Raw genomic sequence first — 23,668 nt, 5'->3', positions numbered from 1 at the left:
ACCTTAAACAGGTCCGGCACAATGTCTTGATTAAGCTATATAGCTTGATAAACATGCTATATAGCTTTATAAAGCTATATAGCTTAATCAAGACATTGTGCTGGACCTGTTAAATGCAACTTTAGCTTTGTTGTTCAACTTGTTGACATAATTTGTATAATTGCGTGTATTTGACAACAAGCAAAGTAAAAGTTAACTAATATAAAGGCTTCTTTACTCATCATATATCAAAGAGCTATGCATACGCAGCAATCAGTCGTTTTTGGGTTTTTTTACCTACCAGATCAGGAACCGTAGACCACCATCTTTTGTATCACGTGACCATTTACAGGGACCAGCAAGTTTACTTTTTTTGATAAACATGCTATTTCTTAAATAGAAAGATAATTCTTATTTCTTGATATGATAAAAAATATAACATATAAATATTCTTTTTAAATAGTGTATTTAAAAAGAAGTGCATTATATTTTGTCTGTTTCGCAGCATTCATTCAAAATATGAACAACTACTGCCCCCTGATCAAAGATCAACTTCGAAAGCGAAAGCTCCCTGTGCAAGCGCGGTCAGCAGACATCACCAACATGAATGCTGTGCTAGAATTTTTTGTCACATTATTTTATGTTATATACTATTGGTTAGAAGCCATAGTATTGACATTTATACCAGCAGGACTTAGAGGCAAAAGTGTGGCGGGTGAAACTGTGCTCGTTACTGGCGCAGGTAATTTTGAACAGTATCCTAGCCAGCTAGCAGATACAAATAAGTCAAGGGTTTTGGGGTGTACCGAAGTCCAACGCTGCATTTTAATAATTTCAAATAAAAAGTAATATGGTTTATGCATTTGACTCATCGCACATTAATTACGTTACACTGTTATACGTAAACTAAGTTTAGAAAATAGACCCTTGCACCTCCCCTGCCCCCCCCCCCCCACACACACACTCATCATCATGGTACCATGGTTCTTAAGCACAAGAGAGCAATGAGTTTTAGAGTTGTAATAGCTTGAAAGCAAAATTAAAAAATGAATAATAAAAAATAATTGAACTGTTCAAACTTGAAAATTTGATTTCTTGTGTGGGGTGAGCACATAGGCGTTCCACATATAAGTTTGTGGATGATGAAATGGTCTACATAGGTCTACCCCTCTATACTATAAATTGCATTCTATGATTAATATGCAGTATTAAAGTTCTCGTGATTATTAACCTGATTTACAGTACATACAGTATGTATTTTATTTCCAGGGAGTGGAATAGGGCGGTTACTATCAAAGAGGTTTGCGGAGCTTGGTAGCAGGCTTGTGTTGTGGGACATCAACCAGGCTGGGAATGAGGAGACAGCAGAGCAGGTCAAGGCCATTGGTGCCACAGTTAAGACGTACACTGTAGATCTCAGTAGCCGAGACGCAATATACAAGGCTGCACAACAGGTGCTTGATTTTGTCATCATAATATGCTAAAGATTTCTATAACCTACTTGTAGTGAAGCAAACTTTTCTGTTTTTGTATCCTGTTATCAATCAAGCATAAAATGTATACATCAGATGACATCCTAAATTCTCGCTTACAAACATTGAATTATTGGATATTTGTTTGTCCTATAAAATGTTATATATCAGATGACATCCTAAGAGAAACATTGAATTAAATTTGTGCCAAAAATGCATATTATTATGTTTCATAATATACTATAATCCGCATGTAAAAATGATTTCTGAAAATGCCTTACATTTATATTAAGAACTAGCAACCTGTGTATAGATCATTAATTTTATTATTGAACTTGCAAAATATATATGTATAGTATAACATCAATTCAAGAGTATTGTACAGAAATAATTTTTAATAGCAAACCATACATGATTTAAACCCCAGAGATTTCAATAACTGAATTTTACGACTTTATTAACAGGTGAAGAAGGACGTTGGGGAGGTGGACATCCTGGTTAACAATGCTGGTATTGTCACCGGGAAAAAGTTCCTGGACTGTCCTGATCACATGATTCAGAAAACTTTCGAAGTCAACACAATAGCACATTTCTGGGTAATAATTATTTCAATTTGATTTACTGGGTATACCTTTGTGTTAATAAAAAAAGGGACCTTAAGGAAAACCTTGAGTTTTCTATCCTTTACATTTTAACAAATTTTAAGGAAATTTATATTAGCTCACATGTATCTTCATTTAGTGTAGGTACATATTTGTTCAAATCATGACCGTTTTAGGCAAAGGCAGGGTCATAACTTAGTCGATTTTAATATGGGTTAAAGATTTATAAAGGAATACAAAGTACATATAAGGGAAAATCTTCAAAAATTATCCTCTAAAAGAAAGAGTAAGGCCATAATCATTCTTATATGTGTGGGTAGAAATTGTGAATCCTCATTTCACCTCTACTAACGTTAAAAACTTCTACTCATTGACAGACTTGTAAAGCATTTCTCCCTGGGATGATGGAACGTAATCATGGACACATTGTGAACATCGCCAGCTCTGCTGGTCTGATTGGGGTTAACGGACTCGCTGACTACTGTGCCAGTAAGTTTGGAGCTGTAGGATTTGATGAGTCACTGCGCTTGGAGCTTAGCATGCAGGGTAAAAATGGAGTTCATACCACAGTTGTCTGCCCTTACTTTATCTCTACTGGAATGTTTGAGGGAGCTAAAACAAGGTATTAAACCAACCCTGTTTGAGATTCAAGTATTGTTAGGTTGTACAATGTTCATCTCTCACTCTGTTGAGTATATTTTAGTATTTTGTAACATATTCATATATAAGTTTGCTATGTTTTGTTGAAAGGTTTCCTGCCATTTTGCCAATTCTGAAGCCTGAAGAAGTTGTCCTGCGTATTGTTGATGCAGTTTTATGTAACCAACACATTATCATGATACCTAGAATTATCTACCTTTTTGCTTTGCTTAAAGGGTAAGTATTAAGTGGCATTTAAATTTTTAGAAATTAAACCTGAAATATATGCTGCAAGAAATCTCTGAAGGTTCTCTGTATCCAGCAGTAAGCTGCATTTTTTGTTGATTGTTTACTGGTTTTCTCTGTGATGATATGTTGAATAGAAGCATTTATTGTTATATTGATTCCTTTAATTTGTAGGAATTTTTTGAAAAGTATCATACCAGTTTACGATACATGTATGCTATGTACATGTCATGTACAGTACAATGTACTGTGGTTTCTTCAATTTTTGTTGGCATCAATTTTCGTGGATTTTGTAAAACAAACGTTTTGAGGATATGTTAATTCGTGGACAAAATCATTGCCTATACAAATGAAAATCATATTTATTAATTCGATGAACATTTGATTTCGTGGATCTGCTCAACAACAAAATCCTCGAAAATTGGTGCTCAACAAATATTGATGAAAACACAGTATATTAAATGTAATCAAGGTCAAAAGGTAAATCTATACCAGTACATGTACCTTGCAAAGGGATTTTAAGCTGAATGTGTAACTGACCTGTTAGCAAACCGTATTCAGTCACAATATGAATAAGTAACAAATTCACCCCTTCAAGGACTTGTATACTGTTGTTCATGAATATAGAAAAAACTTTATTGTACTTGAGAAATAAGAAATATGTTAGGTCGTAAAAAATCAAAAATTTTTAAGATTGACAAGAGTGCAAATGTCCATGACATCAGGATTATTTTGTGACAAAGTGGAATGTTTGACCCAATATGATATTTATTTACAAGTCACAGGAAGGATTGCTATAACTATAGTACTGTTTCTCTGTTTCGATCATTATAAATTTTTTTAGTAGATCTACCACCCCCCTCCCCTCCCTCACCAAGAATACTTAATTTGTATTCAAGACACTTACGTATCAAAACTGCGAGATATTTAAACATTTTAAACACTGTTTTGTAAAACTAACTCAAGAATCAAGATTAAGCGTGCATAGTTCTTTCACTACTAACTGCATGTACCATGGTTATTTTATCCACTTACTACACTAATGGAATAGTATAACAGTAATACAATTGAATATCATGGCCTAACACTTACCACAATTCTGTAAATTTGATGCTTTGACTTAAAAAATTAATGAATTGCAGGGTTCTACCTGCTAAATGCTGTGAAGTTGGAATGACATATATGGGTGGTTCAAAATTCATGGACACTTTTAGAGGAAGAAACCTGAGTTAGATTTGTATACTCAGAGGTCAGTTCACTCAGTTGGTCAAACCCTTCTTGTTCTGGTAGGTTGTATGTAAACCTGGCTCTAGTTTTATCATGCTAAGGAAGATCTGTCAAGGGGCATTGTTCTTTCTATGGATAAATTAATGGATATTTGGTGAAATCAGATTTCTGTCTTAGAAGCAATTACTTTCAAATTTTCTGCAGGAATTTTGGTTTTATTCAAATGCAAAATATATGGATTTAAGATAATCTAATCACTGAATTAATTCTTGACACAAGCATACATTTCTATCAGTTTCAATCTTTAAATAAAATAGCATTTTACTGATAACATGAAGAGTAAAAGGTTAGAAGTTATAGTGAAAAATAATTGGCATAAAACTCAGGAGTAAGAAATTGACCTAAATAATTAGAATATGCATGAGTAAATCTAGTCTACTCTCTGAGTGTGGTATATAAAAGATCCCTTTGAAAGTAGGAATGTAAATGTATGTTGTAAGAAGGAATATGTGTCACTTTGATGTTAAAGATTTTGTTCAGAGATAAATGTTCTTTTGGCCTCACAATCACACATCATCACATGCACAAGTCTTGTTGGAAACTTGCCCCATTTTGGTAAAGAAATGACTTATTGTATGTGCATGTATATTGAGTGTAAAGCATGTTCTAGAGTTTACAGGTATACCTGAAATAATTACTTCTGCTTCTGTAAACAGCATTTTACATCATATGAATTAAGTTTATTAACAAAAAACTAAAACATGAAGAACAATCAAGGTTAAAAATGTTTTTCAGATTTTTTCCGACTAAAGTTTCGGCACTTCTTTCGGAATATTTTGGAGCGTCTAACTCTATGGATGAATTCAAAGGGCGAGCTGCCAGAAAACTTGACTAAATCCTACGTTATCAACACATTTGTTTGTCTGATTATGTGATATTTCAAAGACAATACCAATATAGTATGTGTCAAATTGAATGATGAGTAATAAACGTGTGCTACTGGTTAAGTATTTGTTATACATTATTTTATAAATTGACTTCCAATGTCAGAGGAAAATAATTGTACAAGTAGATCATCTTTAATGAAAATTTCCTTTTATGTTTATGCTCCTAAATCTTTTATGCTAGTCATCAACATTTAGATATAGTATTTTTATGACTAAAATTCGGTACTTGAATTGGGAAAAACTAGTGTGCTTGTGATGTATGTTCTTTATATATTCTGTGATTTTTGAAAGTTATAAGTAAGATTTTGTAATAATTGAATGATGTAAAGAAGCATATGTGATCTTGAAGAATGATTATCATTATTTTTAATTAGTCTGAGTGAAATTATTTAATGTACACATATTTGTTATACATTATTGTTTGTCTTGTAACCTCAAGTATTAATAGCTAGTACTCATACATTTAAAAAGAAAATGACTAAAAGTTTCTATTTTCAAGGCAATAAACTCTTTAAATAAAAACTGTTTTGATTTCTCTCTCTTGAAGCATGGATTTTTCATTAGAGAGTGAACTTTGGTACAGTGATATATTCCTTATCCCTAAAACAAATACCTGATCGTGCATTAGTCTAGTTTAACTGTTGTAAAATTTCTAACATATTCATAATAGAGAATTCTTTGACCCATCTACACTGAAGTTTAATTTTCCTATTGCTGTGTAGTAAGCAGTTAAATGGCAGCTTTTGTAAGATTGGTTTAAAAAGGGCAAGGTTCTAACATCCATTAATTTTGTTTGATGAACCACAGAGTTAACCATCAGGTAGAGATTATATAATCTCTTGGTAATATTGAAAAAAGTTCTGGGTGTGGTTTGCAGCCTCAGAATTAAGATGCTCAAAAATGTGTTACAAAATTTGTGAAGAGTTTCTATATGCTTTATTATTACATGTACTAAAACACCTTCATTTTGTTTCATCGTGGAATTTAGCTTATTCTTGCATTATCATTTATGCAAAACATGAAAAATGCCCCCCCCCCTAAAAAAAATTTGCTTATGTTGTAGATTATACGGAGGTATATTTATATCATGTATTAATAATTGCATTATAATTGTGTGATAATATTATGGTAAATTAAATTCACCCATGGAGTATAAATCTGCAAATATCAGTTTTCAAAACGTTTTCATTGTTTCAAAAAATCTAAACAACAAAGCAAAATGTTGAAAAATGGACATAACACAACTTTAATAACTATATTTTTATACTTACAGAGATAAAAACTAACTCGATAAAATAAGGTTTCTTTTTTCGAAATGATGATTTTTTTTAAGCATTACACCCCCCTTTTTTAAAACAAGAAATAAAAATATGACAGTATTTATTTTTACAAGTATTGTGCGTGTCAAACAAGGGTCTGAACATCTTCCCACCTCTCGCACAGATTTTGAGAATTCCTTAATTCTATAAATTATGTAGGCCCAGTAACGCGATTGACAATTCTGTGATTAGAATTCTATTCAAACAGTCCAATCGATCTCATGAATCCGAGTGACGCGAATCTTTAGAAATTAAAGACACTTGCGGAAAGGTATACCAAATACCTACCTGTATATTTACCTGTTGAGTGGGGATCAAGGTACGAGTCGAAATAACGTGAGGCACAGCAGGGAAGTTAAATCGATCATTTCTTGGTATCTTTCAACTACCCCCCCCCCCCTTTAAAAAAAAAATCCTTTCCCACTCTAAACACACAATAAACAGCGAAGAGAATCCTCAAATTGTCATTTACATTTTTTTTATTACAGTGTACATGCATCACAAATTTATTTTTGTTTTTTATGCGAGGTCTAAGAATTACTTAGTAAAAAGAAAACTTCGTTCCTTTAAATCAAATTTATTTGATACAGTGTATTTGGCTGCTTATATCAAATACTGCAGAGTATTGTCCTCTACAAAAATTTGAATTTTTCAATTAAAATTTGTATGATAATTGTCATATACAAATCTGATTGAAAAATTCAAAAATCTTGTAGAGGACAGCACTCTGAAACCATTGACTTCCTGCAAGTGACAGATGCGTGAAAGTACAAAACGCAGCAAAATATAATTTTAGGTTTCCAATCACTACAATTTTATATGGTAGCTTTGCCATGGCCTCAAATTTTTCATGAGGAAACCTTCCAAAACGGATGTGACATGAATATTGCATAATGATAATTACCCCTTTTAGAATGATTTACTCAACTGTTCAATGTTTATAAATCTCTTCTCTTTTTTGCTATACTTTTAATGACTGCTATGTTCAATCACGTAATGTTAGTACCAAAGTTCTCGCCATGCGTCATACGCCTAATCCAGGTTATGTTGAACTTGCAATGGATGAAATAATGGAAAATTAATCTTTTAACGCCATGAGGATTATGCTGTACAAGTGCAGGAAATTTAATATCCATACATATAAATCCTTTTAAACAATTGTGCACCCCCTTCGTGGGGCCTTCAAAGTTTGGTGTTTTAAATATCTACAAAGTATGTATTGAAAGATTTGGGAAAGGTGTATGTCTAATATACCGGGCCAAATATCGCTGGTTATGATTTCCAACTCAGAACGACAGTGTTTGACTTAGATAAAATGTGTTTGGATTCGGGCTTTATCATGGCCACAAAAAGCAATCGTTAACTGCTAAATCAGGAGGATTCCATAGAAAAGCCATTTGTTCCCTCTAAGACTTGTGCCTGACATTTTCTTCAAGGTCTGCGCAAAGTTGGATTTTTTTTTCAGTCTTCATTGAGGATTTGTGCATTTCTGGAAATTCTTGAAGAAGAGATTTTCTCATTGGGAAAAAAGGGAAAGAAATATTCGATCGTAATTTGAAGAAAGTTCTAGCTAAATCATTCAGTGAAATTTTAACACATTGATTATGGTTTCGTAAATAGATAGGACCACTAATTTTGTTTTCGGGATTTTGTGCCTGGTCATAGGGACACGAAATGAAGTGTCGGGTGGGGCTGGATTGGATCGCCTGTATTGTACAGGTGGTGGCCACCCTCTTCTTTACCATTGGATTCTCCACAAAATACTGGGCCACCTCTGAGGACTCGGTGAATTCAGGACTCTTCACCACGTGTAAGGGACATTATTGCTACGACACTCACGTCTTCTATCATGGAAAGATCGGTAAGTTGGCTAAGTACTCAATATTTTTAGCGGTAAAAGTGACTTTTTTTGACAGAAAATTGCGGCGTTTTTCGAGAAGGCGTAAAAATTTGGTAGAACACAGAAAAATCTCTCGACATTACATACAGGAGACCATATTGCATGGAACTTGCATTTTCAATTCCTTATAAAACTTGTATTAAAAATATATAAGTCAAATCAATCACAACACCTTGTTTTCAAAATCAGAAAAAATAATTTTTTCCTTATTTTTTCGATATAAAAATTAATTACTAGTAATACAAAAAAATTGCATAATTTGTTTAATTTCAGAGAAAGCAGCGATTATGGGGGCGGCGGTGATGGAGATTTTCACTCTTTGTGGTGTCTACTTTGTGATCCTGCTAATGTTGCTGTACATGTGTGGGTTATTTGATGAACGGTCTCTATCTAGGGGAGCAGCCTTAACTGCCTTTGTAACAGGTACGTACAGAAATCTGTTCTATTACCCCAATTATTAGAATTTTATTTTGACGAAGTTTGGCATATTTGAAGGTATAATTTACAATTTTGTTTAATTATTTATGTTGTTGATTGTGGCACAGGAGTTCGTGTACCTATCAATTTTACCGAAATTTTCGGTAAATAATTAAAAAAAAATACGTAATATCTATAATATTTTTATCGGTATTATGTATTTTTTTCAATTTACTGAAAATTTTGGTAAAATTGATAGGTACGCGAACTCCTGTGATTGCGGTATAATATACATGTAACCATTATGTTAGCTTCTTGATTATTCTGAATAAAGAAATAACAAGACACATTGGGTTTTTTTTTAGACATCTTTTATCTTGGTGTATATCTATATGCTCTAAAAGTGTATTTTAAAAAAATCCTCTTTTTTGTGACAAAGAAAAATAATTAATTGGTTTTATATAACTTTTTATAATAATATAAAAATCTTCTTAATCCCCCCCCCTCCCACTGGCATAAACTAGGTAAATATGGTGAAACATTGCAAATTCAATTCTAGATTAAATTTTTATATCATATATAAATACAATTCACATTATACAAACATGTCAATATTATTTTATATTTGTCCTTATTTTTACATGTACACCGACATTTAAGATATATACATTTTTTTCCAATTTATTGAAATTTTCAAAAACGTTTTAATTTTTTTGTTTTTCTTATGCTCTTATGTCATTCAAGAATGTATACCTTATCTAAATTTAACGTAGTGCTTAATATAAATCTAATACTGCAGGTTAAGAACAAGGTTTTTTTCCCTATTGTGCACCAGTTTTACAAGATGAATATACTAGTTACCAGTCATTGCTTCGCATTTGAAATCTCTAACTATTTTCTAAAAATATATAATTTAAAAATTAAAACTGTGGTTTATGTAATTAAATTTAGCTTCAGAAGTTAAGGGTATAGAACCCGAATTCACTTTGATAGAAATTGTTTTGTTTTGCAAGTAAATTTTCATTCTGTGTTTGAATTGTCCAGTTTAATCTAAAACATATAATTTTACAACCTTCTCTATTGTTTCCTCCGCAAAATCACAGTTAACACTTCTACGACAAATCACAGTTTTGCTTCGTAATATTACTTACAATCCTAGTTTATCAAAATATAAAATTATAAATTATTTGACTCAAAAAAAAAAAAAATAGAAGAAGAAATTACTGCGAAATATTTAAGAATAAAAATCATTATGAGTTAAAATTCACGTTACAACTATAAAAATTATAACTCAGCTGTTAATGCTGATTTAACGGTCCGTTAACGGTCGCAAATACCAAATTAAAAGATTTGTTATTCCCTAATTCTAATGCAATCCATGCATTTTGTTTGTTGTTTACGTCTTATTTTGTTACATGAATTACGTCACGGAGCATATTATGACGTCACAATGAAAAAGTTTTCACAATGCTCGTTTTACTGCTTCAAACATCACATTTCAAAACGTGTTTTACAAAACAATTGCATTAGAATGCAGTTTTTAGTTTGACTTGTAGTTTACGACATGAATCTTTACAACTAAATACATTTTGATTTACATGTATCTGAGTATAAAACTAAAGATTAAAGTAGTTTTTGAAGCAAAGCTATTGTAAAACTATAACTCAAAATCAAAAACTCAATACAAAATACACTCGAACATTTATATATAATTGTAAGTAAAGTTTCATGAAATGAAATTATTTGATAAACCATGCTCTAAAATATAGATACCGACAATCTCCTGTACATATAATTTAGAAAGAAAATATATTTTTGAATGCAACGAAAAATATGTAAATAGAACAATATATAAGCGATCCATCTGAAAAAAAATCCAAACAGTACAAATCTGTAAATGAGGCATAAACACGGATTCCTGGGAATTCCAGAGGTGGGATCAGGTGCCTGGGAGGACTAAGCATCCCCTGTTAAAAAGTCACAACCGCTGTGCAAAGGCTCAACAAATAAAGATATCATATCCTTTGCAAACCATATTTTTACAATTACTACTTATATTTTTATCAAATGCAACATAATAAGAACATTGCAAAATGAATGATAAATTTTTACACAAACAGAAATGACTTATATATTGTTCCGCTTCCCCTGTGACATTCTTGAATCGGGATTTTTAACTTAATACGTTTTGTTTATATCTTATGTCCTTGGAGTGTTGTAATTAAATAAAAATATCTAATTGATCGGCATGAATTATTACGATGACGTTTTAAACAAATAAAGTTTAGAATACATAATTAATATTTATTTTAATTAGTTAATTACATAACAATTGCAAGATACGAAGTGGTCTACTATTAAAGCTTTAGAGTCATCGGCATGAACTAGCCGAACTTTAATACTTTAGATCTTAAATAAGATGGCAATTCAGTTGACAGGTCGGATCGAGACAATCTTTCATTCAGCTTTATAAATTGTAGAAATATGTATCAAGATTGTCGCCTTATGATAAACCACCCCGTGTCAAAAATCACGAAGAATGCGTTAATCAGCAGGGGAAATAAAGATCTAGCCCCAATATACAGCGTGGCACTGCACTATATACATCGTGTACAAAAACCCTGTTTTATGGTTTAGAGTCGATTTTTGTCTCAGATATTTCGGGCTAAGGTTCGACAAACAACATTAGACAATTAAAGATTTAGATGCACGAAGCAAACATTAATATAAAAAACTTTAATCCTTAACGCATTCATGTCGTGTAATACACATAATATATGCTAACGACATCTTGTGAAATTTAATCTCAAAGCATACAGACTTGGACAGAAGCATTTGGAATTGAAATGTATCACGTGAATTACATGGATGATTTCGAATTCAGGGACATTAACAAACGGGGGGTCAGAAAAAAGAAGATTGAAAACCTTCTGTTTTCATACCCTGAAAATAATTACCCAAAACTCACATAAGGCGATTACATGTAGTCTCTTTTTTATATTAGAGTGGCTGATCTCTATTGTATGTGTTCAAGGAACTGGAATAAAATTTAGTAGGTTTATCAAAGTCGATTAATAACACAATTGAACTCCTGTGTGTATTTCAACTTCTTAGTAAGAAAGAAAACATTTATAAAATCGTTTTTCATACGGGTGATATTAAATTAAACAGGGCATGTAATTGGAAGTCCTAACTGTAAAACGAAGAAAGGCATAAAAATAGAAACATCCGATCCAATAAAAACACATAGCAATGCCATTTTTCGTAAATAAAATAGTATGGAATGATGTTCTATTAATTGATTTTTAAAAAGGAGAGTCAATTTTGAAATAATCTACACGTTTTAATAATTCGAATACTAGTATAACATTCAGTGAATAAAAAATAAAATTCTGCGAATGAAAATATTATTTCATTTAATTTGAACTCTTCTGGGGCTTGATAATTGTCTTTATATGTACTTTATAGGCGTAGGAATCAAATTGGAAGGGGAGGGGGGTTAATTGAAAGTGGGGAGGAGGTTAACCAACCAAAAAGTTTTTGGACTAAGTCCCAATTTTCAATGCCTTTATTTTCTCCCCTTGCGCCCCCTCAGAGCTCTAGTTCCGACGCCTATGAACTCATAACAATTTGCTTTGTTTATATTTTCACAACAATTTGAACATTTTATACTTTCAGCTTTGTTCGGATTTATCGGTGTCATCATGTTTGGTTCTGCCATGTCTTCATTACAATATGAACTCAATTGGTCATGTGGTTTTGTGATTGTTGGCCTTATCATAGACATTGCCGCTGGAATTTGCATTTACATCGATGGTCAACAGTGGGTAGAGGAAAGCCAGAAAAAGCAAACAAGAAGAGAACTGTTCCCACCAATCAGAAACTCTCATTTAATTGCACGTCGCGATCCTCGATTGGAACCAAGAATATCATCCAATCAAAATGGCGCTAGCAGAAACTCTGGGAAATTTAACCCAAAGGCCAGTCCGCAACTTTCTCGGAAGTTTCGATATTAATGATAATCAAAAAGGAACACTTAAAATTATTGATGGTGCTTATTTATTTTTGTTAATATTTGTTGTTTTGTTATGGTTTATCGACAGTTAATATCTGTGATATGATCCGTCCATGTGCACGGTTTTCTTGTTTTATATCAGTCTATTGCTGCACATATGGTACTTATTTGTGGGTAACATGGGATTGCATACATCCACTTGAGTACTTAAATGTGATCTTACAACTTAAAGTACGTTCACTGATGTTTGAAGATGTTATTGTTTCAAGGAAAAAAGATTTGGTAGTGTTCGAATAAAAATCGTGCTTTTGATTTTTCATATTGTCATACTCTTATTACCAACTCCAATATGTTGTGAAGATTATGAAGGAACATTTTCGTTTCGGTTATCTAAGGCTTTGAAATTAATTAATTAATGAAATTTCGACATTGGTATGCATTTTAATTTCGTTTCAATTTATTGAACCTCCAGTATATCTTGTCCTTTCAAATGCATTGAAGCTATCGATTATTATCAAAATTTATTTTGAGTCAGCTTTTCGGCAAGTGAGAAAAGGACTAGAACATTTCGACATTGAGTGAACAAAACAAATATTGGTTCTTCGGTGTTTCGTAAGACATACTTTGTACGTTTGTTTGTAAGTTGTATCTAACAAATGTTGGTGCTAATGAGATGTTTAAATTTTGCTGTTCAATTGTACATTTGAACAATTTTAAGTTCAGTTAATTTTATTCTGGATAAACTCTTTTTGATAAACATACACCATTTTACGACGTACAAGTTTTTTGCCTTTGAAAAATGCCATCAAAACAATAGAAATATCCTTTTTAATGAAAGGTTCGGATTCCCTCCCGTTTTTCGACTTCATGAATTCACGATGAGACAGATTTGGTTGTACAAAGAGATAGGAATAATTTGCACTTTAGATTTATTTTGAATTCATACATACTACTGTGAATGTGTGTGCTACAATGTGTTGCACATATGGCAATTTGATAACACCCTTTCAGATTTAAATGTTAAAAAAAAATCGGGTATATTATATTAGTCTTGTTATACATCGCATCAAATGCATTTTTGTAAATTTTACTTTTTCATACATCTGGATTTTATATTTATCCATTTTTGTATGTAAAGTAAATTAACACTTTTCAAAGTTGTAGCCGTATTTTCAGACTTTGTCGGTGTTGTGTTTGTAACCACCAAGATTGTAGACCCGTTCTAGTCAATATCTAATTGCTAGACGACTGCTTTTGTTTTGCACGACAAAAATATTTAAATTATAAAATAAACAAATAAGAATTAAAGAGTTTGTTCTTTCTTGAGACGTTTTATTCAAATAATGCATACGATTAGTATATTAACTTTCTGGCACAGATTTCTTTTACATGGTTGTTTCTTTATTTTGGCGCAATGCCGATCAGGTATTTGGTCGGCTCTATAGAAATAAGAGGAAAAATGTTTAAACCTTTACTGTAGTTAAACAAATTTTGATATCTCCTAATTAGAAACTTAAAAAGAACTCCAGTATATCAAAGAGAATCAAACTCTTTTCAAATAGTAAAGAGCACTATATTTTAAAAGTTCTAAGAATGTTCTTTTGGATAAGGTTCATGAGGCAACAGTCCGTATAACTGTGTCCGGCGTCCGTCTGTCTGTCCGTCAATATCTTTTCACATTTTTTGTCAAGAACATCCATCTATAGGTTAAGGAGATTCGAGTTTGTTCAAATAATGGGTCGTGTTTTTTTATGCCCCGCCATGAATATGGCCGGGGCATGCCGCATATAGTGTTTGTCATGTCCGTCTTCCGTCCTTCTGTCACACTTTGCGTTTAGCTCTGTTCAAAGCTCAGTTTCAAAGAAACTATCCAAGATATTTTCATCAAACTTCATATGCTGATAGATATTGATGAGAGCTATGCAATTGCATCAATATTTTTTTGATCTTGACCTTTCCTTTGACCTTGACCACACTTTTCTTAAATTAGTGTTTAGCTCAGTTTTAAACATACCATTCAAGATGGTGTTATCAAACTTCACATGTTGATACATACTGATGAGAGCTGTTCAACTGCATCACCATTTTTTGACCTTGACCTTTCCTTTGACCTTGACCTCACTTATCTTTAATTAGTGTTTAGCTCAATTTTAAAGATACCATTCTAGATATGTTTATCAAACTTCATATGTTGATACATATTGATGAGAGATATGCAACTGCATCAACATTTTTGACCTTGACCTTTCCTTTGACATTAGACCTCACTTTTCCTAAATAAGTGTCAAACTTCATATGCTGATACATACTAATGTAAGCAATTCAACTGAATCAACATTTTTAACCTTGACCTTTTATTTTACCCTTACCTTTCCTTTAACTTTGACCTCACTTATCTTTAATTAGTGTTTAGCTCAGTTTTAAAGATACCAACTTCATATACTGTTACATACTGATGAGAACAATTCAACTGCGTCAACGTTTTTGACCTCGACCTTTCCTTTGACCTTGACCTCACTTTTCCAAATCAGTGTCAAACTTCATATTCTGGTAATACTGATGTAAGCGATTCAACTGCATCAACATTTTTTACCTTGTCCTTTTATTTGACCTTGACCTCACTTTTATCAAATTGTGTTTAAGTCAGTTTTAATAAAAAATTTCATTCTAGATATTTTTATCAAACTTCATATGTTGATACATATTGATGAGAGATATGCAACTGCATCAACATTTTTGACCTTGACCTTTCCTGTGTACACAAGCGTAGAGCCGGTGTTGAATAATGACCTAGTCAACCCCGCAGTGAATCCGAGCTTGACAGATGGAACTCAACAGTCGACTCCGATGGTCCCATCTTCTGCACTAGGCGCACTATTGGACAATGTTTTCACAGAAAGCACGGGAGGAAGCGCCATACTTAGAACAACAGACAACTGTCATTGCGGCACATCTTTTGCAGATTTGACCTCTACCACTCGTTCCGTCCTGGCGGCAGCCTTATCACCTTCTGCTCATGCATATGCATACAGGCATTCTTTGCAACTTGACCTTACTTTTCTTAAATCAGTGTCAAACTTCATATGCTGACACATACTGATGTAAGTTATTCAACTGTATTAACATTTTTGACCTTGACCTTTCATCTTACCTTGACCTAACTTTTATCAAATTGTTTTTACGTCAGTTTTAAAGAAACAATTTATAATTTTTTTTTCAGCTTCATATGCTGAAACATAATGAAGCTTTTCATTCAACAGTTTTTGACCTTGGCATTTCCTTTGACCTTGACCTCATTTTAATGAAATTATTGTCAAACTTCATATGTTGATACATACTGCTGTAAAGAATTCAAAAGCATCACTATTCAAGGTATTCTGATCAAATTTCATACACAAATACAAATTTTCATGTTGCATTACTAATATACCCTCGGCGGGGCATTTATATCATATGGACATTATTTCTAGCTTTTGTCCCCTTCTTCTTCTCAAGACCATTGGACCAATTTCAACCAAATTTGCAACAGATTTGCTTTGGGTAAAGGTTATTTAAGTTTATTCAAGTAAAGGGATACACATTATTCCACCAAGTTTTTTTCAGTTGAATTCTCCGCACTACCACTGGACCAGTTTCAACCAAATTTCATTTGCCACAAAGTAGCTTTGGGTGACGGTTAAGTTTGTTCAAATGAAGAGTCATGCCTTCTTCCAAGGGGGTAAAAATGAATTTACAATGTATTTAAATCGAAGCAAAATATTCAATTTTACCACGGTTCAGATCATGACTTCCGGGGTAGGATGAGGCCACAATCGGTCGTTAAAGTTTTACATAGAAAAACAGAGAAAAATATCTTGAAAAGTCTTCTTCTCAAAAACACCAAAGGGGAGTTATAGTTATATAACTATATGTCTGCGTATATATATAGTTATGGAAGCTAGTGTTGAATCAAGTTTGTTCAAATCATGAACCCAAAATTGCCACAAATTATCCTTCCGTAAAGGGGATTAAAGTTTATTCAAATGAAGGGATATGCCCTTTTCCAAGCAAAGATAATTATGACTTTATATGATATACACGTAACATCTTCAGGTATTAATTAATTCAGTATTGTTCAAATCATCTAGGGTAGAGCCACGATGGGTGAATATGAATATAGTTTTACATAGAGATTTATTAAATTTTTTTTTTATATCTTTTAAGGTCAAGTCACCTCGTAAAAATCACTAGTATGTTCGGAAAGATCTTGTTAAAGGTAAAGTACGTGTGAAATGAAACGAAGTTAATTACAGGAAAAGAAGTTTTCCGACAGACAGACAAATAAATGAGTTTAATGTCCCTTCGCTTTTGCGAAAGCGGGGTCAAAGCATAAATTATAAATTTTTTTTAATCGTCTGCAAAGTTCAGTAGTAAAAGATCAGTGACCGGATTTTGTACTTCCTCTCTTACAGACTCAGATATTTACATTTCTTCAAAATGGCTGCGCCCATTGGAAAGACGTGAGTGACGGTGAATCGGGATGATCATGAGGGAAAACAGTCTTATTTTCTTGATCATTTACATGTCATAGTGTTCATTTTGATAATTTTATCCCAGATATGCCAACCGACACGAAACGAATCAATGGCCCCGAGGAGTCATTTGACCCATCCGTGTTTTTTGTAAATGAAAAGAAAACGAATGAGGTACAGTGAGACAGTGTCAGTGCACTTTATCTTATATCGCACATTTTCTTCTGCTGATTTTGTATGTTTGTTAATTTTTTTAACTTCACTTTAATGCATTCGAGGTATTGGGGGAGCTATCATGGGCAATGCCTATCATTTGAATTTGAAATTAAAAAACACTGGTCTTTGAAACTCTGAAATGCATTAATAATTTGAAATAAATCTATTTTATCTCATATATTTCCAGAGAAATAAAATAGATGCCAATTTTTTTTATAGATTACAAAGGGTAAAATATTCTTTTTGTTGATAGACAATATGATGGCAGAAAGCCAGAGCAGGTAAAAATTATAATAAAGTTCATCTCTTTAAGTCTTTAGTTTATACAATTGTTCACTTTTTCATGTGTGTAAATATAAAAATTGCCATGTCAGTTTCCATAATGTGGAGGTAAATAAGACTTCCTGTTTTAAAAATAGACCACAAATTAAACGATGCAAGCTTAAAATAATTGGACAGTGAAAAGTTAGGCCTTTTTAATTATCATTTGATGTACATTTTATGTGCCATATAATGGTCATGTATGTACCCTTTCAATTGGAGACTAAATGTAGCAAAATTTGGAGACATAACATCACATGCCTTCAAATTTCTGTTACAAAGTCTTGAAAGTGCTTTGTGCTGTTCAGGCTGTGCTCTTTAGAATTTTATAGGTTTTGATATAAGGGAGAAAAATTGAATACTTGATATTGCGATTACTTAACTTACCAGAATTCTTTCGTGATGGAGGTAGGAAAGGGCTGTTGGATGGGGGCAAATGTGCTATTGAATACAATGCAAGATTGATCATTGTAGAATTTATAAGGACAGATAAGTAAAAACCTGAAATGAAATACCTTGCTAAACAATCGCTGAACCAGCCTAATCAATTTTTTTGAGAGGAGCAAATCCTAAAATGTACATTTTTAATGATATTTTTAACTAAGCAGACTCTTTTCATTGAAAATCGTCACATTTCAAAGCTGATAAAATATTCTAAACACTCCTTATTTGACAATCTACTAACTGGAGTTCAATCCTTGGCAATACATTGTACTTTCAGCATAAAATTGCTCGAATCATTCGATTGTCACTACTGTAAACAATGTCATGTGCCCCCAGAAATCTTGCGAGATTTAGAGCTTTCTCTACTCCCACGCAAAAGAGCGGTAATAAGTTGGATGACTGTGAAGTAATCGCGATATTACATATTTCAGCCCTACCATATTTCATGATTGTCATATATAGGACAATTTGTATTTAAATTACTTTCCTTTTTTTTTTTACAGTTTTAAAGGCTGGTGTAATAAGTCAGGCAAGAGGCTCGGCTTACATTGAACAGAATGAAACCAAGATCATGTGTGCTGTGTAAGTTCCTCTCAATACTAGTAATTTCAGTTAACGAGGCCCGATCTAGTTGAAAATTATGAAAACGGAATGATAAAAATTTTTAATTCTTGGAAATATACTTGTATGTTTTATGCTTAGAAAAATTAAAATGAAATTTTGTTACCTTGCCTTTATTGTAGTGAAATGGGGGCACTGTCAAGATATGAACCATTTTTCGTGTTTTTATACACAATTACATACTAAAACTGTTCAATAAACAAAGAAATTTACAAATTAAAAAAAAATACATGATGAAATTCTTTGTTTTTCACATATATCATGCAATTTTCATTCTTCTTATAAAAAATGAAAAGAAAATTGGAGGTAGCCTTTATTGCAGTGAAAAGGGGGCATGTCAAAACACAAAATTTGGATTTATTCTGTCTAACTACGTATTTTATAGGTCGCAATGGGCTTACATAACACCAACAAACGATTGCAATACTGTATATTTGTTTCTTAAAAATAAATAATTCTTACATTATGAAATAATTTTCTCGCCATGCTTTATTTTTCTTTTAACACGCGACGTTGTTTTGCGTGACAAAAAGGGGTAGAGGGAGGAGGGGGGGGGGGGGGGAGGGGGGTAAAGGCTACAAAAATACGATTTTACTAATATCATGTAATATTAGAAAAATAAAATATTTCGGGGGTTCAATTTAAATGATTTATAGACTTATTTTATTTTTTAAAACTGAAGATAATCCATGCTTATTTAAGTCCGCAATAAAAAGAGTGTGTATAAACACTTCAACATGTTCAAAGAGAAAGACTAAAATCGTTTACTTTTAGTTGCAGTGTTTGTTTTTTTTTAACTCCCAAATTGAAATAAAACAGGATAAAATTAATGAATCTGTACCAAAAAACTGATCCCTCAAAATTAATTAGGTTCCAAAGTTGTTTATTACTTTAAATATTTTAAAAAAAAAATAGAAATGCCAGCTTTCAATGCATAGTCAGCAAGATCAGCGAAACATTTTAGCGCAATTTGACGTCATTTTAATTGTGACGTTATTGTGATCAATTGTGACGGCAGTCAAGGGTATTGTGACTTGCATGATTCGACGCTGCGTTAAAACGTATGCGCAGATGAAGTAGATCGGGCCTCGTTAAGTGTGAAGTTTTGCATTATGTCACAACCTATGATGGCGGCTGCACTCAAGATAAATAGTACACGCCTCCTAACTGCAAACTGTACGACTGGAAGTTTTTTTCTAATCCCTGATTGGTTGCACGTGCAACAGACTATTTCCATATCAATGTTGATAATATGGGTTGACCAATCACACAGCGGGGGCATGAATTGTTTACTAAGGATGCATAAGTCAAAAAAGATCATGATGTAATGCAAAACTTCACACTTAACTGAAATTATAGTAATTAAGATTCTGTGAAACTTAATTGTAGTTAAAATGCTTATAGAATACATCCCAGGTTTTAAGTGCAGTGTAATATTTTCACAGAGAAAAGCTTTCATCACAAGATTTCTTACTTAGTAGATAGATGTAGTATATGTACATGCATTTTAACTGACTTCAGGTATGGCCCAAGGGAAGTGGTGAAGAAAGAAGAATTCAGTATGAAAGGCCAGTTGACGTGTGAGTTTAAGTTTGCCACGTTCTCGTGTCGAGTCCGACGTCAACACCAGCAGGATAATGAGGAGCGCGACTACAGCAGTCAGTTACAAGACGCACTGGAACCAGCTGTCTGTCTGGTAAGTGAACCAGTTAAATAATCAGTGCCCAAGTATTTTTTTAGGTTTTGCTTATGGACTCCATGTTGATCAAAAAGTTTATTTTTTGAATATATAGGTGCTTAAATTTATGACATCATTGTCTGAAGAATGAAATTGATTTGATAAAAGTCTGTAAAACCTGGGTAACAATTATTGTTGTTTTCTGTTTTAGCTTGGAACAGTGATCTTGTTAATAGATTGATAAAAATATCTAGATTTCTCATTTGTTTGTTTTTCAGCATAAATTTCCAAAGGCCCAAGTTAATGTATATGTAACAGTTTTACAGAATGATGGTTGTCGTAAGTACACAATTAATTTTCGAGATAACTTTTTTTGTGAGGACTCTTCTTAAATGTAGAATACATGTACAATACATGTATTTCAAAAAATGCTTTTGTAAAGTCACAGTCTTCTTATTAACATGTTTTTATACTCTCTCATTATACCATTCTTCATACCCTTTTTGAGTGATATAAAGAGATGAGTAGTGCAGCATTGTTCTTTATGTAATGTACTAAAGTCCATTTAATACTTCAGCCCTGGCCACATCCCTGACCTGCTGTTCTGTAGCTCTGGCCAATGCTGGGATAGAGATGTATGATCTGGTAGTGGGGTGTTCTGCAGTAAGTACTCATTGCCATCACCAGTTTATTTATTAAACTCATTTAACAGCTTCTGGAACATGAAAAATATTTTTACATCTATAACTTTTTGTACACGTGCCAATATGCAAATTCTATCACGTGGTTGCTATCTATCTCTACTTTATTTAATTATGTGAAGTGTAACTGATGTTTAAATGATTATGAAATGGTATTTTAATACAAGCAAAATACAATTGAAATTTTTCAGAGGATAACCCCCTTTCAGGTGTTCATAGATCCCACAGAAAAGGAGGAATATAAACCTGAGGTAAGATTTTGACAGAGAGATCTTACGTAAAAGACAATTATTTTTGAAGGGTAGAAAATTTTAACACAGTAATGTGCAGTTCTACTATTTGAAGTTTTTTTCATTATTTAGAGTGACAACCAGACAGGTAATGGCAGTGTCACTGTTGGACTGCTTCCATCTCTGAACCAAGTTTCTGCTGTCACCTCTAAAGGAGAAGTGGAATTTGAATTACTCAATAAGGTAAGCATGTATACATACAGTTCTTTGGGTTTTGTTTGGGGAGGGGTTTCAGCGTAGATATTTCCTATTCATATTAATTTAAATAATATAGCTCTCTGTAATATGATGCCAATTGATTGATACACTGTGGGGTTCGGTAAGACTAAAATTAAGTTGTCATTTGTCAATTTATCTGACTTTCTGGGCTCAAGTCCATTAAACTCAAGTTCATTTATCTTTCTGTCTGTCCATCTGCCTGTAAACAGTGTTTGAAACTCACCGTAAAATTAGCTAGACATGCTGGGCTGACTGCTAGTGAAAGTTGTCAGCCCTGCCAAAAATCCTCTAGTCTTTACAAATTTATTTATAGCGATAATGTCATTATGTGAATGGGGCCAGACCACCATAACTCGATTCTGAATCATTCTATAGGCTAATGAATTCTATGCCTTTTATCTATTATACTTTGCTACCGATACTATGAGATTATCTGTGAAAGATTTATCAAATATATGAATTTAAATTTAAGGGAAATTTTAACACGTCCAGCCGGGTGTCGATACTTGCAAATCTGTTCACAAAATTTGTGTGTCTCAGGCGGTCGGACGCACAGTTATTTCAAACACTGCTGTCAACCTTACCAATATTCAAGTTTATTCAAATAAAGGACCACACCCTCTTAACGATAATTGGGGAGATTGTCAATAAAATGTCAATAAGGGCATATTTCTATCACTTAGGCTTTAATTAAATTGTAAAAATTAATTGACCTTTGTCCTTTTCAGGCTACCAAGCAGTGTATTGAGGTGTGTCATAAACTGTATCCAGTGTTACAGCAAGCGGTGGCCAAAGCTGTGGAGGACCGACTGACCAGTGATCATGTGACCTGATTCATTTATATAGCAAAATATTGCTATTGACTGTTTTATTCATACACTCATGTATTCATAAAATTTTGCAATAAAATAAAGATATCGCAATATGTGGTTATACTTTGAATGGGGAAATACCGTCTGTGTAGCAGCTTACAGATAATGCATCATCATGACCCTGAAATGGTTATTTCCACTTGGTTATAGTATATCCCTCTTCCTTGTTAGCCAAACTCAAATTTGTACAAAATGTGTCAAGCCACTCAAAATACTAGATTATGATTTCATATTTTTAGCCATTAGCCAAAGGCTCATGAGCTTTTCTGATTTTGTCTTGTCTGTCGTCGTTGTCGTCGTAGTCGTCGTCGTCGTCGTCGTTGTAAACTTTTCACATTTTCGTTCTTCTCAAGAACCACTGGGCCAATTTCAACCAAACTTGGCACAAAGTATCCTTAGGTCAAGGGGATTCATGCTGGGGCCACTGCTTAGTGAAAGTTGTCAAGAAATTATAAAAATTTGATGGTATGTTTTAAAAATCTTCTTCTCAAGAACCACTGTGCCAGGAAAGAAAATTAAGTCTTAGTGTAAAAATTTGTTCATCATGACCCCTGGGGGTATAGCGATAAAGTTTTACATAGAAATACATAGGAAAATTCTTTAAAAATCTTCTTCTCAAGAACCACTGTGCCAGGAAAGATGAAACTAAAAGGGAAGCATCCTCAACTAGTGTTAATTCAAGTTTGTTCAAATCATGACCCCTGGGGGTAGGGCAGGGCCAAAATGTCCGATCAAAGATTTACATAGAAATACATAGGAAAATTCTTTAAAAATCTTATTCTCAAGAACCACTGTGCCAGGAAAGATGAAACTTATATCCTCAGGTAGTGTAAATTCAAGTTTGTTCAAATCATGACCCCTGGGGGTAAGGCGGGGCCAAAATGATTTTTACATAGAAATATATAGGAATATATGAAACTTAAATTTCAACTAGTGTAAATTCAAATTTGTTCAACTCATGACCCCTGGGGGTAGGGCGGGGCCAAAATGGGTGTTTTACATAGAAATACATAGGAAAATTCTTTAAAAATC

The 23,668-nt window shown here is 33.0% G+C and overlaps 2 protein-coding genes across 3 annotated transcripts; both read left to right on the top strand.

Annotated features, from left to right (window-relative positions):
* The first annotated feature begins 483 nt into the window (after positions 1–483).
* LOC134242163 (epidermal retinol dehydrogenase 2-like) lies at positions 484–5,635 on the top strand. Of its 2 annotated transcripts, none has more exons than XM_062724215.1 (6): positions 484–721; positions 1,249–1,433; positions 1,916–2,047; positions 2,431–2,675; positions 2,804–2,929; positions 4,961–5,635. In XM_062724215.1, exons 1-6 carry the CDS (start codon positions 499–501, stop codon positions 5,058–5,060), a joined length of 1,011 nt encoding a protein of 336 aa, XP_062580199.1. In that variant the 5' UTR covers positions 484–498; the 3' UTR covers positions 5,061–5,635. The 2 variants fall into 2 exon arrangements, with proteins under 2 accessions (XP_062580199.1, XP_062580200.1); XM_062724216.1 differs by lacking the exon at positions 4,961–5,635 and adding an exon at positions 4,081–4,191.
* A 2,016-nt stretch (positions 5,636–7,651) lies between these two features.
* LOC134242190 (exosome complex component MTR3-like) lies at positions 7,652–22,692 on the top strand. Its single transcript, XM_062724259.1, has 12 exons — positions 7,652–8,292; positions 8,605–8,754; positions 12,427–12,759; positions 17,360–17,448; positions 17,710–17,771; positions 18,745–18,837; positions 20,398–20,572; positions 20,833–20,893; positions 21,132–21,217; positions 21,447–21,506; positions 21,618–21,728; positions 22,493–22,692. Exons 1-12 carry the CDS (start codon positions 8,106–8,108, stop codon positions 22,595–22,597), a joined length of 1,512 nt encoding a protein of 503 aa, XP_062580243.1. The 5' UTR covers positions 7,652–8,105; the 3' UTR covers positions 22,598–22,692.
* Positions 22,693–23,668: the final 976 nt, after the last annotated feature.

Source organism: Saccostrea cucullata, unplaced genomic scaffold (assembly GCF_032062105.1).
Source record: "Saccostrea cucullata isolate Sc308-1 unplaced genomic scaffold, CSIRO_AGI_Scuc_v1 ctg46, whole genome shotgun sequence".
NCBI classification, from domain to species: Eukaryota; Metazoa; Mollusca; class Bivalvia; order Ostreida; family Ostreidae; genus Saccostrea; species Saccostrea cuccullata.
This window is presented reverse-complemented; position numbering and strand designations above follow the sequence as displayed.

What these genes read in the sequence shown, in the direction of transcription:
- LOC134242190 (XM_062724259.1), top strand. Translation starts at nt 8,106, where the DNA reads ATGAAGTGTCGGGTGGGGCTGGATTGGATCGCCTGTATTGTACAGGTG. An exon ending in ATGAAAAGAAAACGAATGAG is followed by an intron (nt 17,449 to 17,709) that starts GTACAGTGAGAC and finishes TTTTTTTTATAG; the next exon opens with ATTACAAAGGGTAAAATATT. An exon ending in ACCAAGATCATGTGTGCTGT is followed by an intron (nt 18,838 to 20,397) that starts GTAAGTTCCTCT and finishes AACTGACTTCAG; the next exon opens with GTATGGCCCAAGGGAAGTGG.
- LOC134242163 (XM_062724215.1), top strand. Translation starts at nt 499, where the DNA reads ATGAACAACTACTGCCCCCTGATCAAAGATCAACTTCGAAAGCGAAAG. An exon ending in TATACAAGGCTGCACAACAG is followed by an intron (nt 1,434 to 1,915) that starts GTGCTTGATTTT and finishes CTTTATTAACAG; the next exon opens with GTGAAGAAGGACGTTGGGGA. An exon ending in TTTGAGGGAGCTAAAACAAG is followed by an intron (nt 2,676 to 2,803) that starts GTATTAAACCAA and finishes TTTTGTTGAAAG; the next exon opens with GTTTCCTGCCATTTTGCCAA.